The 22,505-nt window shown below is 43.7% G+C and overlaps 1 protein-coding gene across 2 annotated transcripts in view; it reads right to left on the reverse strand.

Annotated features, from left to right (window-relative positions):
* Nucleotides 1-22,505, reverse strand: part of ITPRID1 (ITPR interacting domain containing 1) — a 181,095-nt gene that overhangs the window by 120,642 nt on the left and 37,948 nt on the right. For both annotated transcript variants that reach the window (XM_040353275.1, XM_040353276.1), the window contains exons 2-3: nucleotides 14,757-14,893; nucleotides 1,324-1,355 (exon numbers count right to left, since the gene is read on the reverse strand). In XM_040353275.1, coding sequence (XP_040209209.1) covers nucleotides 1,324-1,355; nucleotides 14,757-14,797 — 73 coding nt within the window. In that variant the 5' untranslated portion in view covers nucleotides 14,798-14,893. The remainder of the gene's footprint in view (nucleotides 1-1,323; nucleotides 1,356-14,756; nucleotides 14,894-22,505) is intronic.

Raw genomic sequence — 22,505 nt, forward strand, 5'->3', positions numbered from 1 at the left:
ACAACCCATAACAGACCTAAGGGCCCGGTATGCTCCTGAGGGTGAACCCATGCCGGATTTTTATTTAAAATCCGGCGGGGACTTCCCCCTCAGGATTCATAACAAACGCTGCACACGTGTAGAATTGGCGGGAATCCAAGTCGGATCTCCCGTCGCTTCTATGACGCGCTTGCTGGGATGTGCTGTCACTATTCCAGTGAGTGTGAGATGTCGGCGAGATCTCGGCACCATGTCGCCGAGAATCAGCGCGATGCTGTCGTGCTAAAAACACAATATCACAAACACCTACTGTATAGATCTTTTAAGCTATGTCCTGTATTTACATAGATTTATACATAGATCCAGGCCCGGATTCACGTAGAATCGCGTATCTTTGTGCGGGCGTGACGTATCCTATTTATGTTACGTCTCCGCAACTTTTACAGGCAAGTGCCGCCTAATTCAAATGTGGTAGATGTGGGCGTGTGTTGTGTAAACTTTATGTGACCCCACGTAAATGACGCTTTTTACGAACAGCGCATGCGCCGTCCGTGAAAGTATCCCAGTGCGCATTCTCCAAATTAACCCGCAAGAAGCCAATGCTTTTGACGTGAACGTAAATGACGCCCAGCCCTATTCGCAAACGACGTAAAATTTTCAAAATTCGACGTGGGAACGACGTCCATACTTAACATTGGTACGCCGCATCTACGCCTCATATAGCAGGGGTAACTTTACACCGGGAAAAGCCTAACGTAAACGGTGTATCTGTACTGCGTCGGCCGGGCGTACGTTCGTGAATTCGCGTATCTAGCTGATTTACATATTTCTAGGCGTAAATCAGCATACACGGCCCTAGCGGCCAGCGTAAATATGCAGTTAAGATACGACGGCGTAAGAGACTTACGCCGGTCGGATCTAATACAAATCTATGCGTAACTGATTCTAAGAATCAGGCGCATAGATACGACGGCTCGGACTCAGAGTTACGACGGCGTATCTGGAGATACGCCGGCGTAACTCGTACGTGAATCCGGGCCCCAGTGTCCAGCTTTCACAGCGCTGTCCTTCTGTTACTGCAACTATTGTCAGACCAGTCTTTTACTTCTTCAAGTCAACCTTCTGTTATAGTGGGTGCTATTATCTGATTAGTTCCTGTCCCTTATAGAACATGCATTCATAAAGGACCTAGAAATAGCTACTCTTGTAATGTTTGCATGGCAATTCTTCTGCCTGTGTCAAGGTCTATATAATTCCCATATTCGCATGGTATCACTGATACAATAATTGATTGAGGTATATTTCCGTGTACATTGGAGCTATTGTTAGTTTACGTTATCTTACCTGTCTGGTTCATGCACTGTGTTCCAGATAAGCTGCAAACAGAAATAGTTCAGTTTGATTAGATTTATGTAACAGCTGGTTTAACGTGTTTGCCATGCCTGGTAGGGTGAAATTGAGAAAACTGCTTTTTGCTTGTGTGATAAACGTATAATATATAACATGTTAAACATTGACTAATAAAGCAAAATAGTTTTCTGCAGCGGTAATATGTGTCAGCCATAACATATTCACCATAGTAGTTAAAAAGTTGGATTACTTGGAGTTTTATTTCAAGAAGGTATCGTTTTTTTTTTTCTTTTTTATAGAAAACTACCTATCTACAGATTGTAATGGAGACTTTTTAAAATCAAATATAGTTGGGTGCAGGAATGTTTATGTGTATAAATATGTAAAATATGTAAAAATAGAAAATAAATAAAAATAAAAAAAATTGTTTATGTAGCAAGTATACTGTATTTGTTATGTATAATCATTTTGGACACAGTGGAGCTTTCCTTTAAAGCAGTGGTTCTCAACCTTCTAATGCCGTGACCCCTTGATAAAATTTCCCAAGTTGTGGGGACCCCTAACAGTAAAATTATTTTTGTAGTGTGGGTTGTCAGTACCCAAGACAAGACAAGTAATTTGCACCCCTAACCCACAGATACTTAGCGCTCCCTGAGTCCCTTCCACTCGTACGGTATTAAAACCCCTTATGGTACTCACTGTGTCTCTGCAGCAGTGACACCTATACCAAAATCAGGAGATAGGGTCTGCTCCAGCCCCTCCCACTTCACATTCCTCACCAGCCAGCTGACATCTAGTCTCTGCCCCCCAGTCACGCAGTGAACTGAATGGGTGGCTGCGAATAGGCTGAGTGGGCCACCACAAGCTCCAGGGACAGCCCTGATGGGTAGTCATGAAAAGGCTGGGAGAGCGGTGCAGGATTCAGGAACAGCCCAGGATTCGGTGACCCCTTGCAAATTGTCATTCGACCCCCAAAGGGGTCCCGACCCCCAGGTTGAGAACCACTGCTTTAAAGTGTTTAAACTGATTAGACATCCTCTATATAAGCTAAAAGGGGTTGTAAAGGCAGAAGGTTTATTATCTTAATGGATTCTATGCATTTGGATAAAAAGCCTTCTATTGGCAGCATCACTGCTAACACTTACCTGAGGTCTTTCTCTGTCTAGCGATGTCCACAAGTGTCTCAACCATTCGAGATCTCCCTGATTGGCTCAGACACAGCAGCGGCGCATTTGGCTGTTGCTGCTGTCAAGTCAGCTAGCCAATCAAGGGAGAGAGGTGGCGGTGCCGGGTTGGGGTTCCATCTTTGAATGTATACAGGGAGCTATGACTTGGCTCGGGTGCCCCCATAGCAAGCTGCTGGCTGTGGGGGCACTCAATAGGAGGGAGAGGCCAGGATGACAGAAGAGGGACCCGAGAAAAGGAGGCTCCGGACTGCTATGTGCAAATTCACTGCAACAGAGCAGGTAAGTATAACATGTTTATTATTATAACGGGGAACAAACTGAGACTTTACAATCACTTTAAGGTATGAATTTTGGAGGCATGATTGTGTGGACAAATCTAAAAGATATAACATCCTATAATAAAGGTCACCTAAAGTGATTTTAATCTCAATAAACAGCAAAAAATACAAACCATAACATTTACTGAGGGTTTAAAGCGGCAGTAAACCGCTTGTTAGGAAAAAAAATCCCCTGCAAGGCAGTGTTATAATGCACTTTGCATATTAGCACATTATGAGAGACTTATATTAAAACAAAGCCCTCCAGCGCCACAATGACATCACTGAGAGTGCTGATATCTTCCCCCATCTTCCTTCTGGATTTGTGGCCTCAGGGCGTGATGATGTCACTACCGCGCATTGCGCGTGGGGGCTGCCATTTACGGCACGGGCTCTGAAGGTGCAGCATTGTAAGCCGGACCTTCAGAGCGCATGCACCAGTGATGTCATTGGCTGCATGCACTCTGAATATCTCCTAGTTTAGGAGATATTCACAGTACTTACAGGTAAGCCTGATCATAGGCTCAGATGTAGGTACAAGTGGTGTAACAGAGTTTACTACCACTTTAAAGGGGTTGTAAAGGTACAATTGTTTTTCCCTAAATAGCTTCCTTTACCTTAATGCAGTCCTCCTTCACTTAACTCATCCTTCGATTTTGCTTTTAAATGTCCTTATTTCTTCTGAGAAATCCTCACTTCCTGTTCTTCTATCTATAACTCCACACAGTAATGCAAGGATTTCTCCCTGGTGTGAAGTGTTGTGCTCACCCCCTCCCTTGGACTACAGGAGAGTCAAGACGCCCACTAACACACAGCACCTTTCTCTATCTGCAACATAGAGAGCATCCTGACTCTCACGTAGTCCAAGGGACTCCACACCAGGGAGAAATCCTTGCATTACAGTGTGGAGTTACAGACACAAGAACAGAAAGTGAGGATTTCTCAGAAGAAATAAGGACATTTAAAAGCAAAATCGAAGGATGAGGTAAGTGAAGGAGGACTGCACTAAGGTAAAAGAAAGCTATTTAGGAAAAGAAAATTGTACCTTTACAACCCCTTTAAGCTGGCCCTAGATGATTCAAACCTTGGCCCGTTCAGAAGGGACCTGTCAAGCATCTTTGATAGTAAGCCCTTGTAGATCAACAACTCAGGGTTCCCCAGGGCACAGTGTCTGAGCCCCAGCCTTCTTCTTCATCAGGGCCCCTGTAGGTGAAGATGGTGTGGCTGGAACCAGGTCACGGCCCCCAGCTAAGAATGCAAAGACCACAGCAGTGGACAACAGTGGACAACAGGAAATGCAGGAGACAAGCTGAGGTCAGTACAAGCAGCAAACAAGCATAGATGGAGATGGAGAATGAAGCCAGGATTGGTACACAGATAGCCAGACACAGTATACACAAGTAGCAAGCAAAAAGGAGCTCAGACAATTGTGAAGTTGCTCAGGCAATGTGAGTTACACTGAGCATGTCTTATATAGACAAGCAAACTAAGAGGCGGGCAAGGAAATTACGGAAGGGAAGGAAAGAAAAGCCCACAGAATAGCAGATGATGCCCGTAGGTAAGCACAGCCAAACCACAAATGTGAAAGGAATTAGTGTAGGAAAAGCACTGCTGCAAGAAGGTAAGAAAACACATGCAGGAAACTGCAGGCTAACTTGTGACAGGACTGCCTGAGATTCAAACCATCTATGGGCAGGCTGATTGTACCCAAGTCGATCCATCAAATGATTTGGGCACAACCAACATGTCGGATTTTATAGCCGCTAGCAATAGTCACTGTGTTCTCCTGGCAGGGGTGGCTCCCTATGCCCCCTGCCCCCAAGAAGAGCACAATAACTTGCTTCCACAATTATCATGCAGTCCAACATCTGCAGACAACAAAGTCACTTTAAACAAATCACTGTTCAATTCATCAGTCAGTTTTGGGTCAAAGCCATTTGAGTTTACTTCTTCCCATGAACTAAGATTGCAGGTTTTTCCAGCAACATTAGTGGTAAAGAATTCAAAAGAAATGCAAGGAAAGGGGGAAGAAGGAAGTAAGGATAAAATACCAAGGTAAATACCAAGGTAAATTCAAGGCCACAATGCAAAAAAAAACATTTGTTCACGTCTATGTATTCTGTGCACACCATACAAAGACAAGAGCCAGGTTTTTAAGGCAGCCTCTAGAATTTTATGTTTAAAACTTAATAAACTATAGTTATGAGCACATGAAATAACGGGGAAGGGGAAAAGTAAATATAAATGTTTAGGAAATATAAAGGACTCACATTTTATCAAGTTATTTATTTTTTAAAAGATACATAAAATTGAAAATTCATTATCAAATACTTACTGTCTCTTTCCTTTTCTGATGGACTACATGGCAGACTACGTGTGGGTTAACCCTGCCTCCTCTCCAATGCTAAAGGACCCCATACCCATAAGTTTGAACTGACCACTAGGGACTGTGTTCCGTAACTAGCCGATTTATTGACCCATGGGTGTGAATTTTCTGTTTTCCTGAAGGACTCCATGGCAGACTACGTGTGGGAAATAACTAGCCAGACCACATGGAAGGGTATGCTAAACAAAAAGTTTTAATCTGCCCTGTCAACTGACAGGATTCTTAAACCAAAGTTCACAGTTGAAAGAGAAGCTGGTTCTATGCAATAATGTGACATTCAAGTATTAATTGAGGCCCACGAGGCCGCCTTGCAGATGACGTCAGGAGCCACCTGCCGAGCTGCTGCCCATGAGGCTGCCATGCCCCTGGTGGAATGTGCTGTCAGTCTCTGGAGGAGCCAAGCCCTTCGCCCTTTAGGCCTGCTGAATGGATTGGACGATCCAGGCCGCATTTGTTCTGGATATAGCTCGCTTCCCTCTGTTAATGCCAGAGTGCAAAATTAACAGGTGATCAGAACATCTAAAAGACAAGGTAACTTGTAGACATTCCTACAGTATTTCGCCTACATCCAGGGGATGTACTTTGGTGGACTCCGGGGACCTGAATGTGGGTAGGACGATTTCTTGGTTCTCATGGAACACAGAGGTGACCTTCGAGTTTGAGCTGAGCATGGGGATGAGGACCACCCGGTCTGGGAAGAAAATCAGAAAACTAGAGAACTAATCTCGGAAACCCTTTTGACTGACGTGATAGTGACTAGAAAAGCCACCATTGCAGACAAATCTTTGATAGAGAGTAGAGTAAGTCCCGTGGCACTGAGACCAGCCAGCGAGTCAAGAACAAGAGGCAGATCCCATTTGGGGAATCTCGGTTTTCTTTGGGGCCTAAGTCTTGTTGCTCCACGAAAAAACTGCTGGATTAACGGGTGAACGACCCATGATGTTCCGGAGAGGGCTAACAGAGCTGAGACTTGAACCCTAAGGGAGCTGATGGATAGAGATAGATCTAGACCAGACTGAAGGAAGCTGAGGATATCCTGCATTTCGGGGTCTCTACATGACCTGCCAGCAGAGGAAGACAATTCAACAAACTTGGCCCATATTCTCCCATAGACCTTATTCGTGCTTGACTTTCTTGAGCTCATGAAAGTGGAAATTACACCTGAAGTGCACCCGAGAGATTCCAGTCTCTCCCTCTCAAGAACCAGACCATCAGTCTTAGTTCTGCTGGACAAGGGTGCAGAACTGCCCCCTGAGAAAGAAGGTCTGGCCTGAGGGGAATAATGACAACAGACTCCAGATGGTAACAGAGGAGATTTAAAAAGGCCACTGAAAGCTTTTCTCTCTTTTTTTTTTAACCGAAGGAATATTTATTGAAATAATCAACCGAGTACAGGCTTACACAGTACAAGTGATACAGATCAGAGCATCATGACATTCAACAATAGTCACAGTGACACGAAGAATCATACACAGAAAGAAAACTTCCAAGTATCTCATCTAAAGGGTAGAGGAGGGGGGAGAGGCAAGGGAGGGAGTTCACAAAAAAATGTCTGCACAGTGTAATGCTAAGCATACCCCATAGGACACTGGACCTCAAAGGTAAAACACAAAACAAAAAGATAATAAAAATAATCAGAGCACACTATATCGTCAGCCGTCAAACTTTTAGGGGCAGTTACATCCCATGTACGTCAACTTATACAAGGGCAAAGTATCGTTCACCAGCTTTTGCCAGGTGGACAACCCAGGCGGCTCAGCAGCTTTCCACTGAAGCAGGATTGCTTTTCTAGCATAGAATGCAGAATAAAAGATAAACAACTTCTTGTGAGTGGAGGTGGCCAAATTGTCTGTGATGCCCAGCAATAGCACCAAAGGGTTCAACCCAACAGCCACGCCACTATTTGAGGTTATATCAGCCACGACCTTCTGCCAAAACTTCTGAATCTGCGGGCAAAGCCAAACCATGTGTATTAAATTGCCAACTGCCAGTTTGCATCTAGGACATTTATCCTCAGTGGTGCGGTAGATCACCACTCTGTGGAGTGTAGTAGACCATATGAATGAATTTCAACTGAATAAAATGCTCCTTCGCCGAGATCATAAGGGGGATGCACTGCTGCAATCCCTCCGACCAATCCTCCGATGTAAGGGCCGGCAGATCACGCTGCCAGGCAGAGAAGGCTCGCAAAGCCCCAGACCTGGCTGCACATGTTAACCTAAGGTAGATAGAGGAGAGTGTCCTATCCATCAAACGCGAGGTGAGGTGCCGCTCCACCGAGTGGGGTTCCACCCGAATGGGATCCGGGAACTGCGCTCGGACCGCGTGCCGGAGCTGCGAGATATTTTTATTAGGTTTAACCTGCCTGGCGGTATTCCCGAGCGTGACTCGGGTGTTTTTTTCATGCTGCGATCGGTATCCCCGAGTCACGCTCGGGGTAGCTGTGCAGAGTGTGCAGCGGCTGCGACGTTACGACGCACGGGGGCGGAGAACGGCGCCAAATTCAAAAAAGTAAATAAACACAATACACACAGTATACTGTAATCTTATAGATTACAGTACTGTATGTAAAAAATACACACCCCCTTGTCCCTAGTGGTCTGCCCAGTGCCCTACATGTTCTTTTGTATAATAAAAACTATTCTTTCTGCCTGAAAACTGTAGATTGTCCAAAAATGTTCCTTTATGTCAAAAATGGTTTTAAAGCAGCTAGAAAACAGCGATAATAAATTATAATCACTTGCAGAATTGTGCGATAGCGATTTGTGGGGAAATACGTCATAAAAAAATGACAGCGACAATTCTGCAACTGAGCAAATTTCAGTGATTTTGAGTTGATTACATTATTGAATAATTGTTATTATAATTATATTATTATTTGTTATAATTGTTATAATTATTTATTATATTATAATTTATAATTTTGTTTTTTAAAAAAAAATCATACCCGGGATGCCTACAAGACTCTTGTTTGGTCAGATTTAAGTGAGTTATTCCTAAAAATTACAGACCTACAGTATAAAACGACAAATTTCCTTGCAAAATAATTGTACCGCTTTTGGTACGTAATTCCAGACAGAATCATACCGCCAGGGAGGTTAAGACAAACCAACAAACAGAAAAACATATTAAAAAAAAACACCAGACAACCTGGTCATAAACGTTAGGCAATACACTCAAACATAGAAAAATAAACTGACATCAGTGCAAAATATAAAGTAGGCACAGTGGTAAAAGGATCAGGTATAATACCTGGATATAGCAAAAGCGGAGGTCTAGACATTAGAGATCCGTGAGGCACGGCCCCTCAATGGTCAAGCAAGAGTAGTACAAGAGTAGTACAATCAGTGCTGGGAGAGGATTAGCGGACTAGCCAACCATCTACCCCAAATTTTGTGGAAGGTTTTGTTCCGTTTCCGGAGTTCAAAAGTAAGTTTATACAGTGGGATAGCGTCATTAATACGTTTTTACCAGAGGGATTTCAGAGAGGTCAGTGTGCCCTTCCAGGACAGTAAAATTGCTTTTTTAACATAGAAGAAGAGTATACGGAGCAGTCTCTTGGCATGTGATGATAGGTGTAATTCGCCAAAAATGCCTAATAGGCAGTTCTTGGATTATGTTTGGGAGGCCTAGCGCCGATGAGATGAAAGCACCCACTTCTTCCCAGAAGTCCTGGACTACCGGGCATGTCCAGAAGCAGTGTAAGAAATCGGCTTCCTGGCCACGGAAACAGGCAGCTGAGGGCAGGAGACCCATTCTGTGTAACCTAGCCGGAGTGAGGTGGGTTTGATGGAAAATTTTGTCCTGTGTGATGCGGTCCCGGGAAGCAATAACGGAGGTTTTTTTTTACGTATCACTAAATTCTGACCAGTCCTCGTCTACCAGGGAGATGTCCAGAGAGGTCCATTTTACCTGAGCTTTGTGAAACCTGGGGTTAAAGTCAGTCATTAGGGCTGCATAATAGGTGGAGACAAGTTTAGTGGGATCTGGCTGTCTGAGCAGTTTTTCCAATGGGGGCAGGTCAGTAGGATCATCCAGGGATCCAAACTGGGCACGGATAGCGTGCCTGAGCTGGTAGTAATAAAATAGGTACGATCTTGGTAAATTGAAGTCTAAACTTAGCTGAGAAAAAGATTTAAAGCCCTGAGAATTGTACAGGGGGCATAAATATTTAACCCCCTTGGAGTACCAGCGATTGGGATCAGTATAGTTCCTGCAGATTAGGGTTAAACCACAGGGGGTTGTTGGGAGATTTCAGCCAGGTGTGCCTGGATACTTTATTGACAATATAACGGAAAAAGGGAAGTGGCAAGTAGGGAGGTTCCGGGGTGATCGGGGTCCCGGCCTCTGTAGATAATATTATGAAGGGTTTCCAGAGAAGATGCAATGGCTCCCTCCGTGGAGGTACAGGCATTGGCCGGAACCGGGCACAGCCAATCGTGGATATGCACCAACTGGGATGCCAAATAATATAGGAAGAAGTTGGGAAATGCCAGGCCTGCCAAGTGCGCTGGCAACCGTAGTGTTTCAAGTGCTACCTTGGAGGAGCCACCCTTCCACAGGAAAGTAGTACATATTGAATCTATGCGTTTAAAAATAGATTTAGGTATTTTGCAAGGGGAATTGGAAAGGATATAGAGTAATCTCGGTAGGTAGATCATTTTGAGGACGTTGGCCCTCCCCATAAGATCCAGAGGCAGATCCATCCACTGATTGGTCTGCTCCTGAAGGCGGGCCAATAGAGGATCTAAGTTATTGGCGAAATATAAAGATAAAGGGGTCTGCACCAGAACCCCAAGGTACCTAAAGGAGGATACCACTTGAAGCTTGGAATCCGGGTGAATCAGGGGAGGCTCAGCCACATCTAGGAGGAAAAGACTTATCCCAATTCACTCGGAAGCCAGAATAGTCTCCAAAGGTATTAATCTCCACCAACAGGGCCTGAAGTGATTCATTAGTATCAGCCAGATACACCAATGTGTCATCCGCATAAAGTGAAATGCGCTCCTCATTAGCAATTGGGAGTCCTTTAATCGAGGGGGAGGAGTGTGCCCCTAGTAATCGGAAAGGGGCCAGTGATAGAGGAATTGACCCGCACCTGAGCTACAGGGGAGCTGTAAAGGAGTTTTATCCATGCTACAGCACGGGGGCCAAAGCCATACATCTGTAACACCCGAAACAGATATGGCTATTCCACACTGTCGAATGCCTTGCAAGTGTCCAAAGACACAATAGCACGAGTGGGAGGACAGTCGTGTGGATATTGCAGGTTTTGAAACAGCCTGCGGATATTCATTCTGGTGGACCTGCCGGGGATAAAGCCCCCTTGGTCACTATTGACCAAGGACGTGACTACAGTGTTCAAACGGTTTGCCAATATTTTGGCCAGAATCTTAACATCCACATTAATAAGAGAACGCGCCCACAATTGTGGGTCCGGCACAGTTCTCAGATGGGGCAGAGATGGATTGCCCCACAGGGGGACGTGAGGGGAGAACGTTCCAGGCTCAGCCAGAAGCCTCAAAACCTGTCCCCACACCGTCACCATGGTCTTCATGATTGCAGTAGTCAGAGCATTAGCTTTTTTTCTCTTTCTATTGCTAGGATACCCCTATCCTTGAGGGCAGCAAGGCCTGTGGCATTATCCACTATGAACTCTAGTCCACCTGGTAACTCGCTTGTGCACAGGAGTGTTTGTTTTTCTGCTATTAGAACGAGGGAAGCTGGATTGGGAGAGAAAAAGTCTCTTTGTCCCAAGACGTTTCAACGTTTTACCATGTCAACATTTTATTAGGAAGTGAACTTGTATTGGGCTTCTTCGGACCCCCTAAGAACTCAAAAAAATTATCAATAGTGTAGGTTTTAACAAAAGTAATGGGTGAGCACAAAGGTGTTCATTGTATGATTACAATTTTATTGGTAATTGATCACATAATTGATGAAAGATGAGTGAAGTAATATGTACTGTGGTTACTGGGGAAAGCATTTTATGGTTCATATAAATATATACATCCTCTGAAAATGTTCCAGAGTAGAATACTGTATATATATGTCAACAGTCAAGCAGTCAACTTTAATTTCTACACTTCACCACAAAGTGCTTCTACTATGCTAGTCTATATATTAAACATTACATTTAATCTAAAAAAATCCCCATCTATTCAGAGACCACTGTGACTGTGGGCAGTGGTGGCTGGTGCTCAAAATTTTTGATGGGGCGCAAACAAAAACGAAAAAAACCCCCATCAATTGCAGCCTCACTGTGCCCATCAATCGCCGCCACTATGCCCATCAATTGCCGCCACTGTGCCCATCAAACACAGCCACTGTGCCTTAAAATTGACGCCACTGTGCCATAAAAAATTGTCACCACTGTGCCATAAAATTGTCGCCACTGTGCCATAAAATTGTCGCTACTGTGCCATGCCATCAAATGCAGCCACTGTGCCATGCTATCAAACGCAGCCACTGCGCCCATCAATTGTCTCCACTGTGCCATGCCATCAAACGCAGCCACTGAGCCATCAATTGTTGCCACTGTGCCCATCAATTGTTGCCACTGTGCCATGCCATCAATTGTCGCCACTGTGCCATGCCATTGTCACCACTGTGCCTATCAATTGTCGACACTGTGCCATGCCAAACGCAGCCACTGTTCCATCAATTGTCGCCACTGTGCCATGCCAAACACAGCCACTGTGCCATGCCATTGTCGCCACTGTGCCATGCCATTGTCGCCACTGTGCCCATCAGTTGTCGCCACTGTGCCAAACGCAGCCACCGTGCCATCAATTGTCGCTACTGTGCCATGCCATTGTCGCCACTGTGCCCATCAATTGTCGCCACTGTGCAATGCCAAACGCAGCCACTGTGCCATCAATTGTCGCCACTGTGCCATGTCAAACGCAGCCACTGTGCCATGATATTGTCGCCACTGTGCCCATCAATTGCCACCACTGTGCCCATCAATTGTCGCCACTGTGCCATGCCATTGTCGCAACTGTGCCCAACAATCACTGTGCCCATCAATTGTCGCCACTGTACCATGCCATTGTTGCCACTGTGCCCATCAATTGCCATCAGTTTGCCCCTAAAATGCCGCCAGATTGTCCCCCCCGCCTGGCACTTACCTTTCTCGGTCAGCCATCCTCAGATCCTCCTTCACGATCCCTCGGAAGTAGTCCCGCCCTCGATGTCCATTTAGCCAATCAGGTTACCAGTAACCAGAACCGTTGAACCTGATTGGCTGACGCCTGTCAGTGTTAACCAGGGAACACACACCCTGTGCGTCCCCTTGTTAACTATTTGGAAGCCGATTACAGCCCTTAGGCCGCTGGCTCTGATAGACACTTCCAAAGCCAACCAGCTGCCGTTATTCAGATGGCCGGCGCTCACCAGGGGGCCGGCCATCTTGAAAGTGGGCAGCGGCGACAATACATAGATTTATACAATGCATGAATCTGTGTATTGTTTTTCAGTGGCAGTGCAGGAGCAAGAGGGGGAGGCGCTCCCGCGCCCTCTATCGATGCACTGCCACTGACTGTAGGGGTGATTCAATATGGCTTTTATGACACATTTCTAGCAGTATTGTTGTGTTAGAGAGTCCAGGGCCAATTTCATGTAACCTGTGCAACACTTTTGTAGTTTCGCCACGTGTGACAAATCCAATAGTTTCCAATATGTTTTTAGGGCTGCAACAAATTCATTAAGAAATTTCACCATTTTGGAAATCAGAAAAATGAGACCAGTGTCATGTTGTAGTAAGTTGTGTTAATTTTGGCACATATTTACGACACATTTCTGTACATGTTTCTGACAGGTACACAAATCTATCACATTCACTGACAATATTTGCACAGAGGTGAGACTCTCTTCTGAAGGGTGTCTGTGACATTTTTTATGATTTCTATGGGGGTGGGTATAGTTTTACTGAAAAGGTGCCAAAAAAATGCAGGTAAAAAAGTGAAGATATTAGCCATAGCTTTATTTCTTCATAGATGACTTTGCATCTATCTATATAATATTGCAAAGAAAATATAAAGTAGTTGCTGATACTATTCATACATACACAATATTCATTTTTGTTTGTCAAGAAAGCATTATTTTTTCCAGCTATTTACAGTATCTACTCAATGCACCAATTTTCTTCTGATGTTTTTGTTAAACAATAAAAGGGCATAGAAGTAGGCTGTCCAAATTAATACATTAAAGTAATTGAAAAAGTCTATTTTTTTTCCCTATAAAAATAACAAACATGTTATACAGTACTTACCTGCTCTGTTGCAGTGGATTTGCACAGAGCAGCCTGGATCCTCCTCTTCTCATGTCACTCTTCTGTGATCCTGGCCCCTCCCTCCTGTTCAGTGCCCCCACAGCAGGCAGCTTGCTATGGGGGAACCGAGCTGAGTCACAGGTCCCTGTGTCCATTCAGACACTGAGCTCCGACCTGGCCCCGCCCCCTCTCTCATCCGATTTGCTAGCTGACTTCAGTTGACAGCAGCAGGAGCCAATGGCGCTGCTGCTGTGTCTCGGTCAATCAGAAAAGGAGAATCTCAGACGGCTGATATACTCGTGGACATCGCTGGACAGAGAGTTACCTCAGGTAAGTGTTAGGGAGGCTGTTGCGCACAGAAGGATTTTTATCTTAAAGTGGAGTTTCAATCCCAAAATTTTATTTTCATTATTGTGGTCATTAGTCCTAAAAAAGAAAAAACTATTTTTTTTTTACTCACCTGGAAATTCCTGTTGCTATGCGGTCCCACAAAATCTGCCTTTGGAATCACCTAGGATTCTGACAAAATCTCCCTCAGCTCCTCAGAACGCTAATGCTCCTGGGAAATGTGTGTCATCATTTCCCAGGATGCAGTGCGCTTCCCCATTATAACTCCCCATCCAAGACTTCCAGGAAGTAAGTGCTTGTGGGCTTCACAATGCCCACAAGCAAAATGACAACGGTGTGGACATCTTTTTTGAATAACTATGCGGAGCGGCGGCGGATTGTAAAATAGTAAGTGACCAGATTTGTATTATAAAAACGCATGATGAAAGGACATACATTTAAAAAATGCTAATTGTGGTTGGAACCCCGCTTTAATGCATAGAATGAATTAAGATAAATGACCTTCTGCCTTTACAACCCATTTAATTCTATTGTCAACCACTGCAATTTTCTTATGCTAGGCCCAGCCACAGCCATATTTGCCCACAAATGCTAAAATGGGAGCAATATGGCTGATTTCACATTGTCTTGTATAAAATAACCCAACACTAAAGATCACTAAAATGAATTTGCTCTATGCAGTCTAGACAAATCTTTTTTTCACAAGAAACAGTCTAGACAAATCTATATGCATATTCATGTTAACAAAAAATTAGAGATTCCTTAAAAAAGATAGGGTTTGTCAAGGTGACCAGAATTGCTTGATTTGCAAATGAATAAGTCTAACTGAACTACACCGAAAAGTTAGATGCGGGTCTATATACAAATGTATTTTAAATGAGGGAGAGGCAAGTAATGTAACAGGGACAAGCATTTACCTTTTTGTTTCTCTTGAGCAGCTGTGTTCAACAAAGTCCATACTTTTTCACAGTAAAGTAAGAATTTCTTCTATTGATCCCGAAGGGTTGTCCTAACCCATGACAAAGAGACCCTGAAGCCATGTCATGCTATAGTCCTGCACAGAATAAAATAACATACACAGTACATTAGTTAAATATCTCAGCCGGACATTAGAGTTTATAAGACTTGGGGCTAGATTCAGGTAGGGGGACGTACGTTTGTGCGGGCATAGCGTATGTTATTTACGCTACGCCACCGCAATTTAGAGAGGCAAGTGCTGTATTCACAAAGCACTTGCCTCCTAAGTTACGGCGGCGTAGCATAAATGGGCCGGCGTAAGCGCGCCTAATTCAAATGAGGATGAGGGGGGCGTGTTTTATGTAAATGTCTAGTGACTCGAAGTGATTGCCGTTTTTTACGAACGGCGCATGCACCGTCCGTGGACATATCCCAGTGTGCATTGCTCCAAAGTACGCCGTTTCGACGTGAACGTAAATTACGTCAAGCCCGATTCGCGTACGACTTACGCAAACAACGTAAAAAGATAGGCCTGTTCCGACGTCCATACCTGGCCGGCGTATCTCTAACGTAAACGGCGTAACTAATTGCGACGGGCGCACGTTCGTTCGTGAATGCTTTTCCGATAAACAAATCCCCAAACTGTTTTAAAGAACTCATGCACAATGTAGCACTTTGTTGTGTTTTTCTTAGTAAAATGTATTTTTTATTATTATTTATAACAGAGAAACTGGTCCACATGGACCACAACAGTAAATTCATGAAGTCAATATTGTTACAGAAATGGGTACATATGCATGGAACATACAGCATTGTCAGTGGTGTAGACATCAGTCGTTACACTATTGGGTGTGTTTCTGCAAAAAAAAAGACAATGGAATGGTAGACGATTATGAGTCGAACTCTCCTTGGGGGTATAACCCCTGCGGACAGTAGTAAAATGTATTTTCCCAAAGCTTGCTTATTTAACATTGTCATGTGATCATTCTTAAAGCGGTGGTTCTGCGGGACATCGTTTTTTTTTTTTTTTTTTGCTGTGCATCTACGGGATTTAGGTTTGTCAAGCTTGTACTCACTTGTCTTATGTTTCTATTCCCCCGCACTGTCAATCAGCCGTAGATAATACTTTATAAAAATTCCTCCTGGAATGTTCCATCTTGCTTGTGGGCATTGTGAAGCCCACAAGCAAATACTTCCGGGAAGTGGTGAATGCTGATATCCCAGCATTCACCGCTCTATCCCGCACATGAGCAGTGTTGACGGATTTACCCATTTGCCATTAATTAAAATGGCAGAATTAGATCCGCCCTCATCACGTGACCTGCTTCTTGAGTCACGTGATGAGTGAAATCCCGCGAGATTTCGTTGTTCAGCGTTATGAATTGTCTCCTGGAAAGCAGGACACTGTGCTCCCAGGAGAAATTGCGATCAACTCCCAGCAAACACTGGGGCGCTGGGGAAGAGAGGAGACACGCCCACCGTGGGAGGGAGACCAGGAAGTGTCTTCTGAAGACAACAGATTCACAGTATTTGAATGCACTATACATTTTTTAATAGCCAAATGTTCATGTACATAATGAGCTGGTCTCGATAAGCTGTATTTAATATTTAGGGTGAACCTCCGCTTTAACATAATTTTTAAACCCAAGCTCAGTAATCCCCAGCATATATTGTTTTTCAGATCTCTTTGCAAAGTCACAGGCTTCTTTTAATTTGTTGTAGAGTTAGCAGATTCTCCCTGGTGTACACTTTTTGCCATGACCCACTACAAGGACTCGTGCATTATTCCTTACAGCACAAACATGCTAACATATTTTGGTGCACGAGAATCCCCTGGTGTAGAATAGAGCTGCTTATGAATATGAATAAAATTGCACAGAGTGGCCCTGATCCCCCTCATCTCAGGTTCCCCTGCCAGAGCTCCTAGCTCCTCCCCTCTTGCTGGTGCCCCTAATTGGAAACCAATTTCTTTGGGGGCACCTGTGTGGGCTCACTCCATTGACACAGACCCCTTTTGCAGCAATTACTGCCTCAATGCGACGTGGCATGGAAGCTATCAGCCTGTGGCACTGCTGAGGTGTTATGGAAGACAAGGATGCTTCAAAAGTGGCATTCAGCTCTTCTGCATTGTTTGGTCTCATGTCTCTCATCTTTCTCTTGGCGATGCCCCATAGTCTATGGGGTTCAGGTCAGGCGAGTTTGCCGGCCAACGGTCATTGAACCAGGTTTTGGTGCTTTTGGCAGTGTGGGCAGGTGCCAAGTCCTGCTGGAAAATGAATTCAGCATTCACATAGAGCTCGTCTGTGGAAGGAAGCATTAAGTGCTCCAAAATTTCCTGGTAGACGACTGCGTTGACCCTGGACTTAATGAAGCACGGTGGACCAACACCAGCAGATGACTTCAAGCATCTTGCAGTGTGTGCCTCTTCATTCTTCCTCCATACTCTAGGTCCTTGGTTTCCAAATGGAGTGGCTTGACAAGAGGAATACAACATTTGAAGCCCATGTCCAGGATCCGTCTGTGTGTGATGGCTCTTGATGCACTGACTCCGGCCTCAGTTCACTCCTTGTGAAAGTCCCAACACTTTTGAATGGCCTTTTCCTGACAATCCTCTCCTAGGCTGCGGTCATCCCTGCTGCTTGTGCACCATTTGCTTACACAATTTTCCCTTCCACATAACTTTCTATTAATGTGCTTTGATACAGCACTTTGGGAACATCCAACTACTTTTGCAATTACCTTTTGAGGCTTTCCTTTATTATGGATGGCGTCAATGATGGTTTTCTGCACAACTGTCAGGTCAGCAGTCTTTCTCATGATTGTGATTCCTACTGAACCAGACTGAGAGACCATTTAAAGGCTCAGGAACCCTTTGCAGGTGTTATGGCTTAATTAGCTGATTAGAGTGGGACACTTAGAGAATTGGAATATTGTGAAAAGGTGCAATATTCTAGGCTCAAAGATTGTGGATTTGGGGTTTTCATGAGCTGTAAGCCATAATCATCACAATTATGACAAATCACGACATGAACTATCTTGCTTTGCATGTATTGAGTCTATTTCATATATTAGTTTCACCTTTTAAGTTGCATTAGTGAAATAAATGAACTTTTGCACGATATTCCAATATTTCGAGTTTCACGTGTATAAAGAGACAGAAGGAATTAGGGCAGCCTACATCCACAGATCTGTGGTTAGTTCTCCAAGATGTTTGGAACAACCTACCTGCCGAGTTTCTTAAAAAACAGTGTGCAGGTGTGCCTAGAAGAATTGATGCTGTTTTGAAGGCAAAATATTGATTAGGTGTCTCTTCTGTTCATTTACTTTCCATTTTGTTACACTGAGTACATTAAATGTTGGTATGGTGGCACATTATTTGTATGCCATTTGTAAACCATTTTTAACCTCCTTAGCGGTAATCCCGAGTATGGCTCGGGGTGAAATTTTTATACCAAAAGTGGTATCCCTGAGCCAGACTCGGGGCCGCCTCACAGCATCCACAATCACAAGTTACTTACCCTGTCCCTGGATCCTGCAATGCATCCCCGCTTTGTGAGCGAGTGGTGTCCTCGCTCGATTCACACAGTGCCTGTGTGCCGCCGATCTCCGTTCCCTGCGACGTTACGACGCACGGGGGCAGAGAACGGCGCCAAATTCAAAAAAGTAAATAAACACAGTACATACAGTATACTGTAATCTTACAGATTACTGTACTGTATGTAAAAAAATACACACACCCCTTGTCCCTAGTGGTCTGCCCAGTGTCCTACATGTACTTTTATAAAATAAAAACTGTTCTTTTTGCCTGCAAACTGTAGATTGTCCATAGCAACCAAAAGTGTCCCTTTATGTCAAAAGTGATTTTAGAGCAGCTAGAAAACAGCAATAATAAATTATAATCACTTGCAGAATTGAGCGATAGCGATTTGTGGGGAAATTCGTCATAAAAAAATAAAAGAAATGACAGCGACAATTCTGTGTGTGATTTCAGTGTTTTTGATTTGATTACATTATTGAATAATTTTTATTATAATTACATTATTTTTTATTATAATTATTTATAGTTATTTATGATATTATAATTTATGATTTTGTGTTTCAAACTTTATCATACCCGGGATGTCTACTAGACTCTTGTTTGGACAGATTTAAGTGAGTTATGCCGCGTACAGACGGTCATTTTTTGTGATGAAATAAAATGACATTTTTAAAAATGTCATTTAAAATGATCGTGTGTGGGCAAAATGTCATTTTATGTCTTCTGACAAAAAAAAAATTCGAACATGCTCGAATTTTTTATGTCATTTTTTAAAATGTCATTTTTTGTGTCATAAAAAATGACGTTTTAAACCTGCACATGCCCAGAAGCAAGTTTTGAGACGGGAGGTAAAACTACCATTCATAATGGAGTAAGCACATTCATCACGCTGTAACAGACAAAAAAGCACGAAACGTCTTTTACTAACAAGTAACCAGCTAAAAGCAGCCTCAAGGCGAATAGAACTTCCCCTTTAGAGTGCCGTCACTTTGTTCATCATTTTTCAAAACGATGGTGTGTATGCTACATCGTTTTTCATCACTTCATTTTTTTTCCATCACAAAAAATGACCGTCTGTATGCGGCATTATTCCCAAGAATTACAGGCCCACCATGTAAAAAGCCAAATTTCCATGCAAAATAATTGTACCACTTTTGGTACAAAATTCCAGACATAATCACACCGCCAGGGAGGTTAAAGGTCTTCGCTTTTAAAGTTTGACTTGTTTGTCCAAGTTATCCTTTCATTACACATATACGTAGTGTCTAGTGATACCGGTTTTGTCTGCCACTCCACTTTGACTGTTTTTAAGGATGTCATAGGAAAATGTGGATCTTTTCGTCACTGCACCGACAAAACTTGTTTTAAGAAAGCAGTTCATTCTATTCTCTGTTTTTACATCAATAACTTGTTTTTTGTTGCATTGCATGTCTGTGTTGTTTGCATTTTGGTGCTAGCATACATCACTGAAAGTGTGACAGTTTGTATCAGTTTAGGTTGTATGTCATCCCATTGTTTTTGCGGCAAACATAAATAAGTTCTTAAGCGTATATCATCTTATTTGAACTGAGTTTTTGAAGTTCTTTTGCCCCAGGTAAAGACTCACTAATAGCACATCATACTTAATTTGATGTATATGGAAACAAAGAAATGGAACTCAACAGACAAACGGCTTCCCTGCCGGCATACACTAACAAATGGAGAGACACCTTAACCTGACCCTTGAGCCTGCTGACTGGGCGCACATATGGCAGGCAACTAATGTTGCCTCGCCCAACATTGTGGCCCTGGAAACCAACTATAAAGTGTTCACCGGGTGGTACCTGATCCCCGAAAGCATCTCAAAATGTCTCCCCTTATACCCCCAAATTGCTTTTGAAGCTATAGTACACCTGGTACACATGTTCACATTTGGTGGGAATGCTCCACAGTGAGTGCCTTCTGGACAGATGTATTCAGTATCCTATTGACTCACTTCGATACATCCTTAACACCTGGCCCAACAGTGGCACTCCTGAACAATAAACCCTTGGCTCTAACCCATCACCAATTTAAACTCTTAGGCCTCGTACACACGGGCCAGAATCTCGTCAGGAAAAAACATAGTTTTCTCTTGCCGCCCGAGTATACACACAGTCCTTTCAAAAGAACTGCAGTTCTTTTGAAAGGCAAGAAAGCGGTGACATCATCGCATACGACAAGCATGCACTCGTCACATTCGATGCCGTCGCCCCCATCTTTCTTCACCCTACCTATGCTGTGGAAGCTACCACGCATGCGTCAAAGTAATTTCGAGCATGCGACAGGTAAGTATACACACTCTCGGGTTTCTCGCCGAGTAACAGGCCGACAAGAATCTCAACAAGAAAATAGAGAGCAGGATCTCTATTTTTCTCGTCAATATTCTGGCCAGATTTCCAGACGAGAAATCTGAAAGCCTCGTACACACGCTTGGTTTACTCGGCAAGAAAGCTCTGCCAGCAGTTTTCTTGCTGGTTCTTGCCGAGGAAACCGTGCATGTGTACGAAGCTTTAGGCTACTTTCACACTGAGGCGGTTTTCAGGCACTTTAGCGCTATGAAATAGCCTCTGAAAAGTTCCTGAAAGCCACTTCCCATTCATTGCAGTGTGTCTTTTCACACTGGAGCGGTGTGCTTGCGGGACATTACAAAAAGTCCTGCAAGTAGCATCTTTGGCTCAGTTTGGGAGAGCTTTTTTCCTTACCCCTGAAGTATTTTTCTACATCTCATCTTTGACTTGGATGTTCAACACCTTCCAGCCATATCTCTATATTTTCATACTGGGAAAATGGGAATAAACATGTAGGACTTGGGTAGTGGAGAAGGAGGAGCCAAGTTTTTTGGTAGAAAAATCCTTTAAAAACGCATGAATAAACACAAATAAACTCTTATGTTGTACGTATTCAGACTCACCCATTGAATTCTATGAAGCTAAATACACAGAAATCTGCTCAAAAAGAAGCTCCTGTACTTCTTCCCATGACAGACGACATGCTACAAGCGACAGAGTGCACTGATGTACCGATGATGAGCTGAATTTTGATCCATGTATGGCCGACTTTAGTTAGACACAAACTTGACCTTCAAGTGTTGTGTTGACTAACAAGAGTGAAAGAAGTATTCCGGATGGCTGCACTTCTTCTAGGCTTTATTGTCACAATACAAGTGTAAAAAATAAAAAAACGGTGTAAGGAAGAAAAAAACATGTTTTGTGCTCACTTAGCGCTTAGTCATTACAGGGCTGCAGGAGTGGACTGATTTGTCCACTGGAGTGGTGTGAGTTGTTTTGTTTGTTTTGTAGACTAAATATCAAAGCATGCCTAACGTGCCTTTCCATGTCACGTTACAGGCACTGCTGTTTTTGAAAACCAATCAAAAGATGATAGATCAGTGAATGTGTGTGCTTTAACTGAAATCTGTTCCTGATTTACTGTAAAGTCACCTTTGTCTAGATCACATGAACTGTAACACAAAAACCCTTGCTATATATTTTAAGATAATCTTCCTTGAACTGTTTCCTTGCAGTGATGGAATCAGCAATCAGTACATTTGCCTTTAGTAAATCAACCTCCATATATTTCTTGTAATGCTACAGTATTACCTCAATCATCTGGGGTCCAAACTTTTTTTTTTTTTTTAAAGTTTACCTCGACCTTAAAGGAGAAGTCCAGCCTGAGCTTGTTTGGCTGGGCTTCTCCTATGGGTCACAAGAGTGCAATTCGGTCTGAAGTCTGAAGTCTGCTCTCTGCTCTCTGCTGACGTCACCAAAATCAATCCAGGCACCGCGTCATCCCGACTCTGGGAGTCTGGATCCACCAGGTGCCTGGACTGATAGCCATTTCAGCCTCTCAGCGAGCCGCTGAGACGGCTGCTCCCCGCCCTTCCACAGCTCAGCATTCCAGTGAGTGTGGAGAAGAAGAGCGGAGAGCTGCTGATTGACAGGCAGCAGCTCTCTGCTTGGGGAGCTGAGGAAACCGAGCCATCGGCGATGTTCGATCACTCGGTTTCCAGTGAAGAGGCGCCGGGGGACAGATGCAGCATAGGACCGATGCTACATCCATCTAGGTAAGTATGAATCTGCAGTAACCCCAATTCTCTTCTCTTTTAAGTAATGACAAAATTGCAAATCTGAAGTGTTTAAAAAGTGAGCAA

The sequence above is a fragment of the Rana temporaria genome, chromosome 5, assembly GCF_905171775.1.
Source record: "Rana temporaria chromosome 5, aRanTem1.1, whole genome shotgun sequence".
NCBI lineage: Eukaryota > Metazoa > Chordata > Amphibia > Anura > Ranidae > Rana > Rana temporaria.